This window comes from Equus caballus, chromosome 19 (assembly GCF_041296265.1).
Source record: "Equus caballus isolate H_3958 breed thoroughbred chromosome 19, TB-T2T, whole genome shotgun sequence".
NCBI lineage: Eukaryota > Metazoa > Chordata > Mammalia > Perissodactyla > Equidae > Equus > Equus caballus.
The window spans coordinates 54,747,772-54,764,143 of NC_091702.1; the positions used below are offsets into that span (position 1 = coordinate 54,747,772).

General features: G+C 44.4%; 2 protein-coding genes across 21 annotated transcripts in view; one reads left to right on the top strand and one right to left on the bottom strand.

Moving 5' to 3' along the window:
• Positions 1-11,513, top strand: part of CFAP44 (cilia and flagella associated protein 44) — a 105,218-nt gene extending 93,705 nt beyond the window's left edge. For 6 of the 7 annotated variants that reach the window (XM_023623762.2, XM_070243817.1, XM_023623763.2 and 3 more), the window contains 4 exons: positions 284-485; positions 4,395-4,555; positions 5,602-5,736; positions 8,644-11,513. In XM_023623762.2, coding sequence (XP_023479530.1) covers positions 284-485; positions 4,395-4,555; positions 5,602-5,736; positions 8,644-8,835 — 690 coding nt within the window. In that variant the 3' untranslated portion in view covers positions 8,836-11,513. Of the gene's footprint in view, positions 1-283; positions 486-4,394; positions 4,556-5,601; positions 5,737-8,643 lie in introns of those variants that run through there. The other variant, XR_011429284.1, reaches the window with a different exon arrangement.
• A 1,335-nt stretch (positions 11,514-12,848) lies between these two features.
• BOC (BOC cell adhesion associated, oncogene regulated) overlaps positions 12,849-16,372 on the bottom strand; it is a 71,484-nt gene continuing 67,960 nt past the window's right edge. For all 14 annotated transcript variants that reach the window (XM_023623774.2, XM_023623770.2, XM_023623772.2 and 11 more), the window contains 4 exons: positions 15,744-15,979; positions 15,453-15,529; positions 14,733-14,926; positions 12,849-13,585 (listed from right to left, as the gene is read on the bottom strand). In XM_023623774.2, the coding sequence (XP_023479542.2) occupies positions 13,398-13,585; positions 14,733-14,926; positions 15,453-15,529; positions 15,744-15,979 (695 nt within the window). In that variant the 3' untranslated portion in view covers positions 12,849-13,397. The remainder of the gene's footprint in view (positions 13,586-14,732; positions 14,927-15,452; positions 15,530-15,743; positions 15,980-16,372) is intronic.

A 16,372-nucleotide genomic window follows, 5' to 3' on the forward strand; every position in this document is an offset into this window, starting at 1 on the left:
AGGTATCTGTGGCAATTTGCCTAATATGCCGTCCCTGAAATGTCTGTTCTGTCATTATGCAGTAGGTATTGGGCATGGTCTATGTGGGAAGGTTTGCTGTCCCCAGAGGGACAAAATGTGGCTTACTGTCTGAAGGTGACCTCCCGCTTACCTTCCTCAGTGGTGAGAAAGATAGAAATCCAAAGGCAAGTGCCCTAAACCAGGGACAAAGGAGGAGGTGCTTCCCTAGTGCTTTCTGTGACCTTACATTTTGTTTGATCTTTGTCTTGTTTTGTTTTTGTAGATAGAGTATGTGGTATTTGGGGAAATACCTACTGATCTTTCTGGAACTTTGGTCTTTTCTAACCACTCCTTGGGACGGCTGCAAGAGCGAATTGTACAGCTCCAGGAGGAAAATTCAAAGCAGCAAAAACTTAACAAAGAATGCCGGGAGAGGCGTAAACAGCTTATCCGAGAAAAGAGAGAGATGGCAAAAAATATAAACCGTGAGTAACAAAGCCCATAGGTTATCTAGTCATACTTACTGATAATAGGGGTCAAGTGACTCCAACTTTGAAAACAGTAAGTAATCACAGAATCAGGACCTCTGAGGAAGCAAGAACACCTCCGCATCTTCCTACTTACTATCTCTCCAGCTACCATTAAATGATCACTCTCCTATTTTAAAAGGATAATTGTTTTATCATAGGAGCTATTTCTCTGAAGTATAAAAGGTTTTATTTATAATAAAATATAGAATTGTATAATAATAACCCACATTACCACTACCAAACTTAAGAAGTAAAACATTGATGATACAATTGAAGCCCCTTCTCTTTCTAATACTCCTCTACTATCTCCTTCCCCAGGACCAGGCACCAGGGGAACACACACACAAATGTACTTATCCACACGTGCTATGTGAAACTACTTTTTGTGTTTTTCACTGTAATACTATATTATTCATATAACTTTGAAGTTTACTTTGTTAAGCCAGTTTTTCAGACTTATCTATATTATTACAGATAATTTATTCATCTTGACTGCTACTACAGTATTCCATCGTAGGACTATAAAAGAACTTATTTCTTCATTCTCCAGTTGATGGATATTTAGGGTATTTCTAATTTATCACGATTACAGATAATGTTACAGCAAAGCTTCTTGGACACGTCTCCCTGTGCACATGTGTGTGAGAAGGTGAAGCCCAGGATGGGGTCCCAGGGTATGGGGGATGTGCATTTTCAGCTCACCTGGGTATTGCCAAGTTGCACCCCCCACCACCAAAGTGGTTGTACCATATCTTATCCCCCTGGCAGTGTGTGAGAATTGCCCTTGCTCCATATTCTCATCAACACTTGATACTGTTAGACTTTAATAGTTTTGCCAGCCTAGTGGATGTTAACTGGTATCTCACTGCGGTTTTTTTTAATCCACGTTTCCTTAGTTCTGTGAGGCTGAGCATCTTCACATACATTTATTTGTGTTTCCTGTTCTGTAACTTGCCTGTTATATCCTTTGCCCATTTTTTACTTCTATTTTTTATTTGTTTTCTTATTGCCTTTGCAGAGTGTTTTCCATATTCTGTCTGTCTTTGTGTATTAAATGCACTTCAGATCTCTTCTAGTTTGGGGCTTGCCTTTTTGCCTTCTTTAGTGCCTCTTTTGGGGATAAATTTTAAATCTTACTATAATTTTATCCATTTTTTATGGTTTGTGCATTGTGTGTGTCTTGATTAAGAAGTCCTTTCCTATTTTGAGGTCATAAGGAGACTTTTCTATAGTTTCCTCTACTAGTAGTATTCTTTACATTTGCGTTTTTAATCCACCTGAAATTGAGATATGTAGTATAAGATGCATAGTATAAATATAATTATCTTTTAAAATACTTTTTGTAGGGACTTGGCCTGGTGGCATAGTGGTTAAGTTTGTGTGTTCCACTTCGGCAGCCCAGGGTTCACAGGTTCAGATCCCGGGCACAGACCTATGTACCACTTATCAAGCCATGCTGTGGGGTGTCCCACATACAAAATAGAGGAAGGTTGGCACAGATGTTAGCTCAGTGACAATCTTCCTTACCAAAAAAAAGAAAAAATTGTAATATTTGATGTATGGAACATATGTATAAGTTATGAAATATTCCAGGTTTAATAACAATAATATTTCTAGTACTGTAGCATCTACCTTAATGCCAGAGAACTGTACACTTATAAACAATTAAAATGGCACATTTTATGTTATGTGTATTTTACCACAATTAAATAATAATTTTGTTTTTTTAAAAAAAGAAAAATTGAAAAAGGAAAAAAGTGGGAAGAATGTAGCGGTGAACCAGTCCAAATTGCTTGGCTTTGTAGAGGCCATTTTCCCAGGAGTGCTGATGGTTCTGCCCTCACGGGTGGCTGGATTATAAAATTAAAAAGTACACGTTAGGCCTCCATGTTTGAATAACGCCTGTCTGAGAGACAGCTTTCTGAGGTGAAAGCCTGGAGGCTCCAGGTCTCTCACATACTTCACATTCCTTTGGCTTCTGTAGGCTGTGAGTGTCGTTTAGATTTGGAAGTACTGTTCATCAAAACAAGGAGTAAACTAGTGTGAAAACAAGAAAAGAAGCTTGTTTCAATTTGAGTAAACTCTCAGGTTGAGAAAATGTGTGAAGATGAAATGAAGTTTTCAGATTTTCGGAGTGTTCTCTGAAATAAAAAGAAAGAGTTCCATGTGGTGGAAGTTTTATTCAGTTCTTCTGCCACCCTAGCCGGTTTTCTGAAAGCAAGTTGTGAGGTGGTTAAAGACCGATGATTTCATAATTCTGAAGGTGAAACCAGGAGTGGGGTCCTTTCCTGTAACCCAGAGAAGAAAGGCTTAACAGTGATGGGGGAAACCACAGTTAGCTTCTCGTTGCCTTCCTCCGTCCCTAGACCTAGGGCAAGAAGAGTTCTCTCCATTCCAAGGAGGGGACAGCTTGTGGCCATGGGGAAGGACGGTGATGCATGTTCCAGAAGCCTCGATGTCTCCGGTGAACACTAGCTGGCCTAATCGAATCAGGAGAAGGGCATTAGGCTGGCTCCATGGCGGGAATGGCTAGGACTAGAGTACATGTCTTAGTACATGAGGCTGCCATGGGAAAGGCCACCCCTTACATAGGGCTGGCTGAGGGGAATCAAGGTTCTAAATGAGGGAGGCCAAGCAGGCAGCCACAGGCTAGCCACACATGTGCAAATAATCTAACCATGTTATATAAATCCATGTGGGCACCACTCACATAGAACAGAAATGAAGAGCCTCTCCCTGAATTATGCAAAATGGTAGCCATGCCAATTATATCATTATAATTCAACCATAACAATGACACCTGAATATAAATTTCTGCATTATGACAGAATTGTGTCATCTTGTTATACCTTAGGGCCTTCAGACTTCACATAGGGGACAGTCTGGTGACTGAGAAAGTCTTGTTACAAGATTACATTTTCTTGGGGACCTCAGATCCTGCAAATGGAATTTTCCCTAGGTGTTCTCATATTGAAGAAAGACAATAAACGAAAGTAAAATATGTTGCATTTTAGATGAAGGTAATTACTAAAAAGAAAAATTTAAAAGGGACTGGGAAAGAGAGTGCTGAGGTCCTTAGGAAGCTGGGAAGAGCTCCTTGGAGAGCTGACATACCTCCTAAGATGCGGTTCTCCCTGGTTAGAGGACGAGGACCTGCTCTTGGTTACATCTTCAGTATTGAGTGTGTTGGAAATGAGTCTTTCACCAGTCTCACAGCTTGCTTTCAGAAAGTGGGCTGTGCGGAGTGAACCATGTGGCTGTTTCGAGAAGAAAATTCCAGACAGTGGGAACTGAGATGGGAGTGAGCCTGGAGTGTTTGAGAAGCAAAAGGGAGGCCAGCGTGTCTGGAGTTAATGAGGAAAGACATGGGAAAGGAGGTGGGAGAGATAACAGGGGCAGCACAGGACAGACCTGTAGGACCTTGTGAACCACTGCAAGGACTTTCATTTCTACTTGGAGAAAGATGGAAACTTCTTAAGTGCCTGCTCTATTCTTAACACTGGATGCTGTAGAGATCAGTAATTAAAAAAAAAAAACCAACACAAAAACAGAAGCGTTCATAATCCAGTTGGGGCCCATTAACAGTCTGAGGAGTGGCACATCAGAGTGTGTAAGCCAGCTGGGAAAGATGAATCTGTTTTACACAGGATTTTGAAGTAGATGAAAAGACGAGATAGGAATGGGCATTTTAAGTGAGGAAAGTACACTAGCAGGTGAGACGCCACAGGAAAAATCAACTGGTAACAAAATCTCTCACCATCATCTTGTAAAAGCTGTTCCTTAGAATGCTATTGTTATTGATCTTGTTCGTTAATAACGATGGGAGACACTGAAGAGCCTAAGACAGTGACCGTCTTCTTTTAGAAATGGAAGAAACAGTCCGTCAACTCATGATCAGCAAGTTCGGCCGTGTGATAAACCTAGAAGCCCTTCAGACTCTTTCTGTGAACACCACACTCGAAGAACTAAAGATCAAAAAACTCCGAAAGGAGCTATCGAATGCAAAGGAAATGAAGATGTGGGAGGTACAGTGATCGCTGTTCACCTAGTTGGAGGGACTCATCTCTTGGGGCAAAGCACCAGCACTGGGGTTTGGGTTCCAGGGTGCTTGCAAATACGATGGCAAATGGCATGAAAGATCACTGAGATCCCACTTTGAGGTTTGCATTGGTGTATAAATGCTCTAACAGTGTTAGAGATGGAACCGCTCTACTCTGAGGATCCTAATTGTATTATTCTATATAGCTTTTGCATGCTGTTACATTCTTAAAATTAGAAAACATTTTTAAGTAATAAATTTTATAACAAGGTATGGACTATTTAGCTGGTAGGGTCTCAGAAGATGTTAATGCCTTGTTCCCAGAGCCAGGAGATGAGGCAGTACCCCAGTTAATAGCCTGATTCAAAGACAGGAGCTTTTACAAAGATTTTATAATCCCAGAAATAATTATTTCTCCAGCTTTCTATCTCATCTCTTCAGTAGAGAGGGAAGAAGTAGAGGTTCCTAGTGCAATCTCATCTCATCTTTGCTTATCCAAGATTTAGCATTTTACTGTGAAAATTACTTAGGTGTTCAAGTCAATGGGACTGGTCCTTATCAGGGAAATGCTAGAGATAATATGTGCAATCTAAAATAATTTTTTGGAGCAATAAGAGAACAAAGGAAAGCCACCACTAGCAGATGTCTGGCAGTTCGAGCCGGCTACCTTGGGGATCCTGGGCCAAGACTGGGGAAAAAGCAATACATGAAAGTTTGCTGCTTAAATTATCATTCTTTTAAGTAATGAATACCAGCACTCAATATGCATACTAATTTCATTCCTCAACAATGGAGTGATATCCATATCTATCTTATTTTTACCTCCTTTTATCCTTGAGCATACTTATATTCTTCTTATCTTTTCTTTAATCAAACCAGACCCAATGCAGCCACTTCTGGTTGCTTCTGATTATATTTTCCTATGTGCATATTGCTCCATTCTCCTGATGGTTTTGGTCAAATCTGAACATGCATTTTTCTCTCTTTCTCTCTCATTCACTTAATGCATTTTGCATTTTCCTGCCCTGGTAGGAAAAGATTGCTCAAATGCGATGGGAACTGATGATGAAGACAAAAGAACACACTAAAAAGCTTCATCAGATGAATGATTTATGTATCGAAAAGAAGAAACTTGATTCTCGTTTGAATACACTACAGAACCAGCAGGTTTGTTCCTTGTCTTCAGACCCTTTATCAGAATTGGGGAGCCTCTGTAAAGGTAGCTATTCACAAGAATATCAAGTGCTGGCATTTAAACAAACCTTGATCTTGAACCACTTCTGGCCCTCCTGGGTCCCTGAGGACATTGGGTTGATGGGAGCCACATTACAGTGAGCCTAGGGCACTAGCTCCATTGTATGCCTCTCGGATGCCATGAACTTGCATAAGTACTAATCTGTGGGGTTTGCCTTGGCCTTGGAGAGGTAAGGTTGTTTAGGTATAAATAATAACGCCAATCTACTCCCTGAATTTAATGTCAAACATCCATTTCCACTATCTTTATTTCATTTGACCTAAAGTAGTCATCTTAAATTTTGAGATCTTACATGTTTTCTTATTAAAATACTTAGTACTTTTTATGGCTTTCAACTTGCTGTTATATTTATTGAGCCTAACATAGTAGTATTTGATACATGGTATGTGGTCGATAATACTTATTTAATATAGGTTGACCCTATTCCAGCCTTGCCCTCTAGGAAACTAATACATATATGGCATATTCTAAACTATTATGTCATATTCTTACAATAGTTTATGCAAAAATTCCCATTATTTCTCTTGGTTTTCTTTATGTTTTCTATAAGCACCTGGAAATAGTCTAAGTCAGGAGTTCTCAAAGTGTGGTCCCCTGAAGAACAGCATAAGCATAACCTGGGCAACTTGTTAGAAATGCAGATTCTTGGCCCCATTCCAGATCCACCAAATCAGAAGCTCTTGGGGAGGGCCCAGCAAACTCCATGAACAAGCCTCCTGGGTGATTCTGCTGCATGCTAGAGTTTAAGGGTCACTGTTTTAAGCAAAACTCCAAAAGCAAGAAAGAATATGATTTATTCCATGGAGAATGAGTAAGAGGATTTGTAATTGGAGACTGAATATGAGAGGATTACCAGCATCTGAATATCAAGGGTCCTTTACCCACTGAAGAATTTTTGAGTGAAGAATCAAGGCAATGTCGAGAAGGTTAATGCCCAGAAAAATCTTCAGAGTATGTAGTCAGAAACATTTGTTGGCTTGATGTGCTTTGATAAGTCCAGATACATTGGAGAGAGAAGAGTTTGGAGATAGGCGATCAGTTGATGGGAAAGGAAATTAATAGTATATGTCTCTTTACATATGTATCTTTACATAGTATACTTTATGGTGTATCTTTACATGTAGAGTCTCTTTACACAGGGTATCTCATTTAATCCTCAAAATACTAATTTCCCAAGCTCAGAGCAGTTAAGTAAGTTACTCATGCTCTCAGAGCTAATACACAGGGATGTTAGTTTTTAAACCAAAGCCAGTCTGCCTCCAAAGCTGACTCCATTGCTATTATTCTTATAACAATCTGGGCATGAATTGGGACGTAAATGGCAAGGATAAAAAAGAAAGTGTCAAAAGACATTTCAAATTAAGAATAGCCAAAATTTGTTTGGATATGGCAAGGAGAATGAGGGAAAAGTTAAGCTGACTTCAAAGTGACTGACAGGAGTGACTAGGCATGAGCTGGGTGCGGGCATTCAGCTACAAGTAACAAAACGGCCCACTGACAGAAGCTTAAACAAATAGAGGTCATTTTTCTCCCTTAACAAGAAGTCTGAAAGAGATGACTGAGGGGTTCTGGTTCAGTGGGTCCATAATGTCGGCACCGGTATCCGTGATTTCCTTAGTGATTATTTGAAGTTCCTTCAAAATCATGAGATGGCTGCCTCAGCTCTACATTTCACATCCATATGCCAGCCACTTCTGTCCCTTTCATTAAGAAAGCAAAAGTTTTCTGCTTACATCCACTTAGCCACTACTGGCTGGAGGAGAAACTGGGTAAGGTTAGTGTTTAGCTTTCACAGCCTCCAAAGTGAAGGTGGGCAAGGGAGGAGATGCAGAAGTATTGGGCAATGGTCGCCCCTACTGATTATGAGAGTCTGCCATAGTAAGTGGGGGTCATGGACAAAGTCATGGACTGTTGGCTTCAGGTCACCTGGTTCTAACCCTACTCTTCCAGTCCCTAATACTCTAGAGACTTAGGCCAGGTCATTAATATGTCTGTTTCTATATTTATAAAATTGGAATAACACCACCTAGTTCACCGAGTTGTGAGGAGGAAGTGAGATGGTGCATGTAAAGCACGTGGCACAGAGTGGACACTAGGGAAGCATCACGTCCCTTCCTTTAATGTGCATTCAAGTTTGACTGACCAGCTACTTAGGCAGCAAGCTCTAGGCTAGGTGCTGGGTGGAGTGTGAGACCCAGGCCCAGTGGGCCTTCTCTCCAACAGGCACAGGATCTCACAAGAAAGATATCAAAGAAGCATTTAGGTCGAACCACATGACATCGCCACTTTTTTAGATTAAAAAAATGGTCAAATATGAAATTGCAAATGGTCCAATCTGATGATTACAATGATATATTATTCCTGTTTTGATAGAACATAGAGCAGGAAATCCTAACTTAGTCCAGGGGGCAAAGGCTGCACCTAAAGGTGATGTCTGCAGCCTGGGCAGGAGCTGGCTGGGCAGGGCAAGAAATCTGATGAGGAAATCAAGATTTCTTTTTTGGAAAACAAAATATGGGCTGTATAGAAAAAGGATGTCCCTTGTCTCTTAGGATTCCAGCAGTGAGTCCTCTGATAGCTAGCTTAGTGTGTTACCTACTCTTCTAAAGGGGATTTGCATTTTAAGAGATCTTCAGTAGCCCAGAGGGACCCATTTCTCATGGTGGGATTCCAGTGGAGGAATTGGAGGCCCCTTAAAAGAAGGAGCAATGGCTGTTGAAATTGGCTGTCAGGCAGGCACTCCTGACAGATGTGTAAGGACGGGGAATTTTTCACCTTCCAAATGACACTTAAAGCAGGGAGGCATTTTCTTTCAACAGGGCAATGCCTTCCAGGGCCCTCGGAAAGCAGACATTGTGGCAAGAGAGAAGGTCACGGAACTGATCCAAGTCCAGGCAGAAAGGATTTCCGCCTTAAAGAAAGAGATTGCCCTTTTGCGCAAGAAAGGTGGGTTCATCCTCCCACCCATTCAGCCTCCACAAGAGAACCAGATGAAGCCCATGGATCTTTAAATTTGCCTCTTTCTCAAATCCATCCAAGATGTCTGACGCATTCACCAGAAGTTCTATTCCTTGTGGCCTGCGACAATCCTAATGTTTTAAAGTGAAGTTATCTAAAAGTCTGAAACCAGATCCAGTCATGTAGTTTTAATATTGTTTCTCCAGTTTGGTTATCTGAGAACTGACTGCAGCACTCAACATCTGTTTATTATTGAACTGAACCATCTTAGATCTGTTTGGAACCAACTGGATTGAGTATGCAGTCCCAGAAGGCTGTGTCTCACATCGCAAGCAAGCATCTGTACTATAGCCTGTTTTAGGAAATTGGTTTTTTGGTTCTCTGAATTTTTAGCCATTGGCAAGAAAAAGTGTCATTCAGCAATCCATGAGAAAACTTCCTTTCTTCAAAGCTTGAATCCTTGGAAAATATACTTTGATGTTATTAAGTATTCTCTGGGAGGACACAAGAGAAAAAGACAACCTATTTTACCAACGATATCTGAGAACAAGAAATACAAATTAGAATTTTGGCATTGTTACCTGCATAGAGCAGTAATGTGAGGGCTTAGGATTCAGGAAGTGCAGACAGAGATAGCAAAGCAGTTCACTCTGGCTTGGCAGAAAGGAAATAACCAGCTTCCTGAATCACCCACGGTTTCAGCAAACCCTTCTGCAATCAGTGGGGCAGTGGCGTGTGTTTTGCAAAATGGTCAACAAGGAGGTTCTCCTCTGAAGATGTTTGCCGCTTTCTCAGTATTCTAAGTATTCCCACCATTTCTTATGTCCTATGCCATTTTCTTTCAGGTTCTACTTGAGTCATTTGCTAGTTTTGATATAGATCCAGGAGTAATGAAATAAATTACATCATTCTGAGAGATCCTCTCTAACAATCACTTCTGATTGTGCATAACATTTTAAACTAATCTGAGAGTAGCCTTTTGGTTTGGGGGTAAGCGGTCATTGGGATGCATGGCTGCACCCATCTAACAACCGTCCCGCTGATATTTGGATTCCTGTTAATAGTGGCACATGGCACTTAAGATTCAGAGCTCCATGTGTCCGTATTAAGGAGCTACTCTAGTGAGGCTGTCCTAGCATATAAGTTGGTCACTGAGAAGGAAAGGTGAAGAAGGCCATATTGCATCATGGAAAGTGACTCAGCAATGGCAAGTCTTCCTAACCTGTGCTAGCCTGCTCATCTGCTCCCAAATACAGACAGGACTGACTGACTTTGTGTGTTAGAATACATGTATGCGTAGCCATTTGGCCTATTGTCTCCCTAAGATTCTTTCGTATTCCTTCTTAAGAGGTCCCAACAGTTCGTGCTCATCACCATAAATCTCTGACGTAGGCAGCTTCTCTCCTGGAGAGCACCCTTTCATCACTTTCTCTGCTGTATGCCCTAAACTATGTGTGCCTTTCAAGCATTTTAAAAAATGTGCTAGTCATCACTCTGAGCGTTCCACTTATTTATTGCTGCATAAAAATTACCCCCAAACATAGCTTAAAACAGCAAACACTTATCTCATGCAGTCTCTGAGGGTCAGGAATCTGGGAGCAGCTGAGCTGGGCGTTTCTGGCTCAGGGTCTCTCGTGAGGCTGCGGTCAAGCTGTGAGTCAGGGTTGCAGCCATCTGAAGCTGGAAGGGCTGCTCCCAAACACCCTCACTCGGCTGTTTAGCAGGAGGCTTCGGTTCCTCACTGGCTGCCTACCATACGAGCCACTGTCTGCATAAAGTGGTCGGTCCCCGAGGAGACACTGTCCCCTTGGTAGTGGTGAGAGTCAGGGGCAGTTAGGTCATCTTCCTGGGCCTCATTTTATTGTCTGACAGATGAGAGATTTGGAGCAGCCCTGAGGTCCCTTCCCGTTCTGAAATCCTATAGTTCTAATTGCAGCAAGAGTGGATTTGGGGTCTATGGAAGAGCCGTGTCAAGGGTTCCATATGTGTTTCGACTTAGAGCAAAACCAATCAGGATGATTATTTTTTTCCCAAATTGAACTGGACTAAATCGTTTCTGAAGTCCACAATATTTAGGCCTTCCTCCAGCATGTTTGAAATTTGACAACGTAGTTAGCACTCATTTTTATTTTGAAATGGACAACACAGACAGATAGTTTTAGTTTCCTTTCTACTTGATTCCAGACTTAGTCTTGAATCTATAATTAAGAATGAGCACCTGAGTCTTTGGAAAGTTCAGCTTCCAACAGAAGGAGACCCTGGGGTGCAGCTTCAGCTGGGGGCAGATGGCAAGGGGTCCTGCTGCCCTGATCGCACTGTTCTCCGCCTCCTGCTGTGCCCTCAGAGAAGGCAGCCTCTCCTCTGAGCGTGAGGCCCCAAATCAGTCTAAATGAGTTACTTGTGGATCAACCGTTAATGAAGCTTGGCTATTGTGAACCCTCATGCATAGTATCTCATCTCAGCATTGGAAGAAAAACTGTAGAGTCCAGCAGGAAAAGCAGTTATCATTCCTGTGAAGTCAGCCTGTCCTATCGCATGGGCTGCCCTCCTGATAGGGGTTTCTGGGCCAGGAGCCAGGTCTCTGAGCTCTGCACCCCCACCAGCTCAGCACACTGGGTCTTACTCTTCCGTCTGGTAATTTATACAGCCTTTGCTGACTGACTCAAATTTTAAAAAGGCATTATAGTAACTAACCTGCATCTAAAGAAATAAAAAATGAAATGAAATTGAATATCTGAGCTGTTTCATTTTCCTGGCAGACATTTAAAAGCCTGGTACCCTAATCTTTTCCTTCTTTCCTGCAATTGGCTAAGGTAAGAATGCACATTTATCTCATTTAACGTGCCTCAGAAGTGCTTTATCTTTCCCTTTTTTTTTTTTTTTTTTTGAGAACTAAAGACCATTCAGTGGTGGTACGGTTCCAATGGTGTGCAGAAAGCAACTTTACATGTCACTTCAATAAAGTTCACCAAAAGCTAATGGGCTAGAAGGTGAGTTACAGGCCAGATCTGAGTGCCCCTGGATTAGCTGAGTGAAGGCTGAGACCGTGACCTCTGCCTCACTCCTGGAAGTGACCTCTGACCTTTAATGACAGGTTGTGTCGAAGTCATCTTATTTCTTCCTTGCTCTGCTTCCCCTTTCCTATCATTGCCATGTTCTTTACAGTCCTTCATTTTCTATTTTTTAAATACTGCTTTTCTGAAAATCATGTGGTGCCTCGATGAGAGTTCTTTTTCCAATTTAGCTGTTTGATGGAAAAACGACGCAATGATGTAAGAGCAGGCGCTGTATTTCTTCTGGCCAGCAGAGGGCGCATTTGTCCCAGACAGTCAGAGTCCCTCCCGGGCTTTCCTGGGATCTTGTTCATCCAACGCGTGACTACTGGGTGAAGCCAGGCTCTGGCACAATGACTCTTAATGAGCTTGAGTGTCAAGTGGCATTTAATCTGTAACTGAATCTGTTACTGAAATCTAGAAAATACATCCCCCCTGACAACAGTTAAAGGGTGTGAGGGCTTTCATCGCAAGCTTCAGCCTCCATCTAGTTTCACGTATAAAGGTGGATCCTCTGGTTGGACAGCAGTAAGTAAATGTTGATTTTAAACAACTAGTGAGTCAATGCCTCTGGCAATGTTGGTGTATCTTTGGAAAGAGAGGAAGTGAGTTTTATCAGGCACCACAAATTCACATGTAGCCTAGCACTTCCTCAATGCTCTTTTGGAGAAAATATTTGGTCTTCAACACACACCTCTCTAGAAAGGATTAGTTTCATTCCTTTGATGTGCCCAAAGCTGCTCCTCACTCCAGTCAGTGAGCGAACCATGAATCTGCCTCTCCTCGCCTCCTGTACTCTCTCCCTCTTGGACTAACCCGTGATCCATGCCGTCTACATTAATAAAAACAACTGACGCCCAAAAAGAAAAAACTAGGGACATCTGCCACCTTTTCCAGATCTCACCTCTTGATGGATCTGAAAAATGTCACAAGTGTGCATTTTCTACAAATGCTCAAAGCCTACGTCCTAATGTCTGGAGAGAATGCTGACTCACACGTGACTAAGCTGAAGGTTACAGGGAAGACTAAACATTTATTTAGAAGTTACAGTGTTTGTTTTTACAGAGATATGTTGCCACAGATTATTGATTCTGGAAGGTTTGTTAATGCTTATAGTACTATACACATCTCAGTCTATTCTCACGGACGTCTTTTGAAAACGTTTCCCGAAGCACCAGATCCGGCCATCTTCACGGGTGTCTCCAGCCTGTGGCCCTTGCATTTCCCTCAGATCATCACAGACAGTGTGCCTAGGATTCTTCCCTCCAGCAGCTTCTCTGCGGGCCTCCTGCAGCCTCCCAGCAGAGGGCTGCCTGCTCTGTCTGCACTCCGGCCAGCTCCTTACTCCTTCGGGGTTGACTCCTGCTGTGTTGCAGCTTGTTTTCCCTCTCATACCTCAATGGGGAGGATCCCTACGTCTCTCTCCAGAATTATAAAAACATGTACATTTATTTACAAGTGCATAAATATATAAATATGGCTATTATAGAAAAATAAATACCATTTTCTCTGCCTCTTTTTAAAAACAACAAATATAGTCTTTCTGGAATATCGGCCTCTGCCTAAATTGTAGGAGGGGGTGTTTCAAAAGACACGTGCACCGGAGGGCTGGAGGGGAGCCGCATCCCGAGCTCCTGCCCTCTGTAGGCCCCCGTAGGATGCTGGGGACACCAGTCTCCTCCACCCACTTGGCAAGAGTCGGGACTGTCCACCTCTTCAACAGGTACAAGGCCCAGACAGCACGGGGGCCCTGAGGAGAGAGAAAAACGGGAACCATTAAAACCCAGACTGACCAGGAACCAAGGCTCAGTGGTCCTGGGTCAATCTCTCTGTGGCAGGAGCTGGTTACACCAGCGTTAAAGGAGCGACAGAAACCTACACCCCTCACAAGAGCATTTTCCCCCCTCTAAGGTCTCTCACAGACATGGAGGGGGCACTTACTCCCCATGTCCCACCTACACCTTTCAGCGGTGGGACCATGGAGGCTCCTGAGCCCTTAGCCTTGTGCCCTGGGGCAGATGAAGTCAGCTAAGTCCATGAAATGTGGAAGAAAGCCCTGCTCTTTCCAGCCTTCGGCCGCCAGTCTACCCTTCTGGTGTGATCTCTCCTCGTGATCATCCCACTTACAACTCATTCTCCCAGATGCAGGTGGTTCTAGTTTAATGATACTAGATCTGGCTCCAGGAGGTGCCTGTCTTAAAGTTTCATCTCCCAGAGACAGGGTCTAGGATCTGTGTGTGAACCGACATCCAGCCATGGAGGCTAAGAAACACGAGCCAATCCTCTGAACCGACCTGCACCCCAACTGAGCGTCCACTGATTTCCAAGAGACTGGCACAAAGGAAGACGGTGGGATCGGGGCGGGGGTGGTGGGGGGCGGGTGGCGTGCCTTAAGTGTCTTGGAGAAAGAGTCCTGTGGAAGCAGAGAGACGATGATGAGGTTCGGGAGACCTTGGCTGCTCGATCATTGATGCAACCTCATTCCTTAATTAAGAGACAAGACCCAACAAAGCGAGGTATTTCAGGGGGATTAGAGAAGGACTCTCGGTGTGAGGAGAGGTGGGAGGACTTTGTGAATGGCCTTGAAATGTAGAGACCAAAAGGGCTTCTTTCTCTGAAATGAAGCAGTGTACTTTCTCCCAACCTTTGAGGACATAGCTTGCCATGGTGGCGGGGGCCCCACCTGGTAGGCCCCTGCCGGGCCTTCAGCAGGGCGGGAGGACGGCCAGCCATCTGTCCCTCCCCTCTCTCTCCCAGATGAAAGCTGTGGATGGCTCCTCATCAAGGACCACCTTCGAGGACTTATCTCTCCCTCCTCCAAGTCACTCGTGGGTCGTGGATGCCTACCTCATGTCATCCCCAGCCTGTTCAACCTCCGCCCTGTCCCTGGTACTGACCTGGGTGAAAAAGAGGGTCCCACGTTGCTTCTAGCCCAGGATTCTGGGGTACACTCCTCCTTCCTGACTGGCCTGTGGCGGCAGGCTGTTCCTGGATTTGGAGGCAGTCCTGGTGGGTCTGGAGCAGCTGGCGAGTTGAGTCATCAGGCAATGTGTATAAGAAAGAGCCCTCATCCGGGTTAGACTTGGGACCCCTGCAAGCATGAGACCAGATGGGGAAGTGAGCTAGGGGCGGAGGGGGCTGTACCCCCACCCTCCAGCTGTTCCCTGTCCGTGGGCATCAGAGCTGGTCAGAGCTCAAGGGAGCAGGGACTCCTCCCCTCTGAACATCAAGAGGCGCCACACCATCACTTCATGGGTAATTCTAGTCTATCATCTCCATTTTATTCCATGCAAGCCTGAGCATGTGAGATGCTGCGGAGTAAGTGTCCAGGGGAATCTGGGTAAAGCCAGCTGTATGTGGCTGCTCTGGCCTGCCAAGTGAGGGGAGGATTCTGAGAGGCCAAGCCATGCCCCAGAGCAGAAAGGGCATCATGAGTGCAGTCCCCCCAACTGCCTGTCAGGCAGGAGTCCTGTGGTGCAGGTCGTCAGACGTGGGGATTCCTGAGTGGAACACTGATGCTCACCTCTCAGTGACGGTCGCTGGATTTGAGAAGCTAAAGAGGAAGTGAGCTCTCGGGCTGGGGAGTGGAAGGCAGGGAGGGGGAGGGGCCTGGTTACCTGGGAACCTGGTGACTGTGGGGGTCATATCCATTGCCAAGAATGGTCTGCCTCAGCAGGCTGCTGGTGTCATCCTGCTGCTCAAAAGAAAGAGTCAGGAAAAGGTGATGTCAGTGAGTCCAGGTAACTTTCCTGTTCACTGTTCAACAGGATGGGCTGTTCTTGACTAGAGAAAGCCTGGCCCAGCACTCCAGATTAGAGGCTGGAAGGGAGAAAGCCCCAGGAGGCAGCCCAACCACTCCCTCCATGGTGGCCTGTACGGGCTTGCCCACACTCTCAGGGCTGTGTTACCTGCGGAAGCTCCCCCGGGCAGTGTTGCTGTGGTTTCAAGCCTGGGTAGCCCATGGCAGCTGCAGGGCAGCCCCTGTTCACATGTAGCCCATTGGCACAGGCCCGTCCATTGGTGCCACTGAGGTAGGGCTGCCCATTGGTTCGATGGCCTGGGAGTCCGCCCAGTGGTACCATAGTATATTGGCAGGAGGAGGACAGAAGGGCACTTCGAGGAAACCCCAGGTCTGTTGTATGTTCTGGAAGGACAGAAGGATAGAGGTATGCTTAGGCCTAGGAGGCTGGGGCAGCTTCAAAAAGTCCAAGATGAATCTCGGAAAACTCCTGAACACATAGGGTCAATTGAGGTAGGCAGTGAGTTGACACTGCCCGAGGGACATTCTCTCTCAGAACATTCTTCTTGCACCCACTCCTTCCTAACATCCATTCTTTGTTTGCAGCAGGGCAAAGGGTGAGGAGATATAGAGGCCAGGGTTTAGGGGAAGGAGGAGGTGAGTGAACAGAAGGAGCAATGTTTGGGGAGAGGCAAATGGACCAGGTGTGTTGCCATTTGAAGCAGAAATTAGCAGATAATGTAAGATTAACCCAGGAAAAGGGGGAAGCTCAAGGCAGCCCCAGACGCAGAGAAGAGG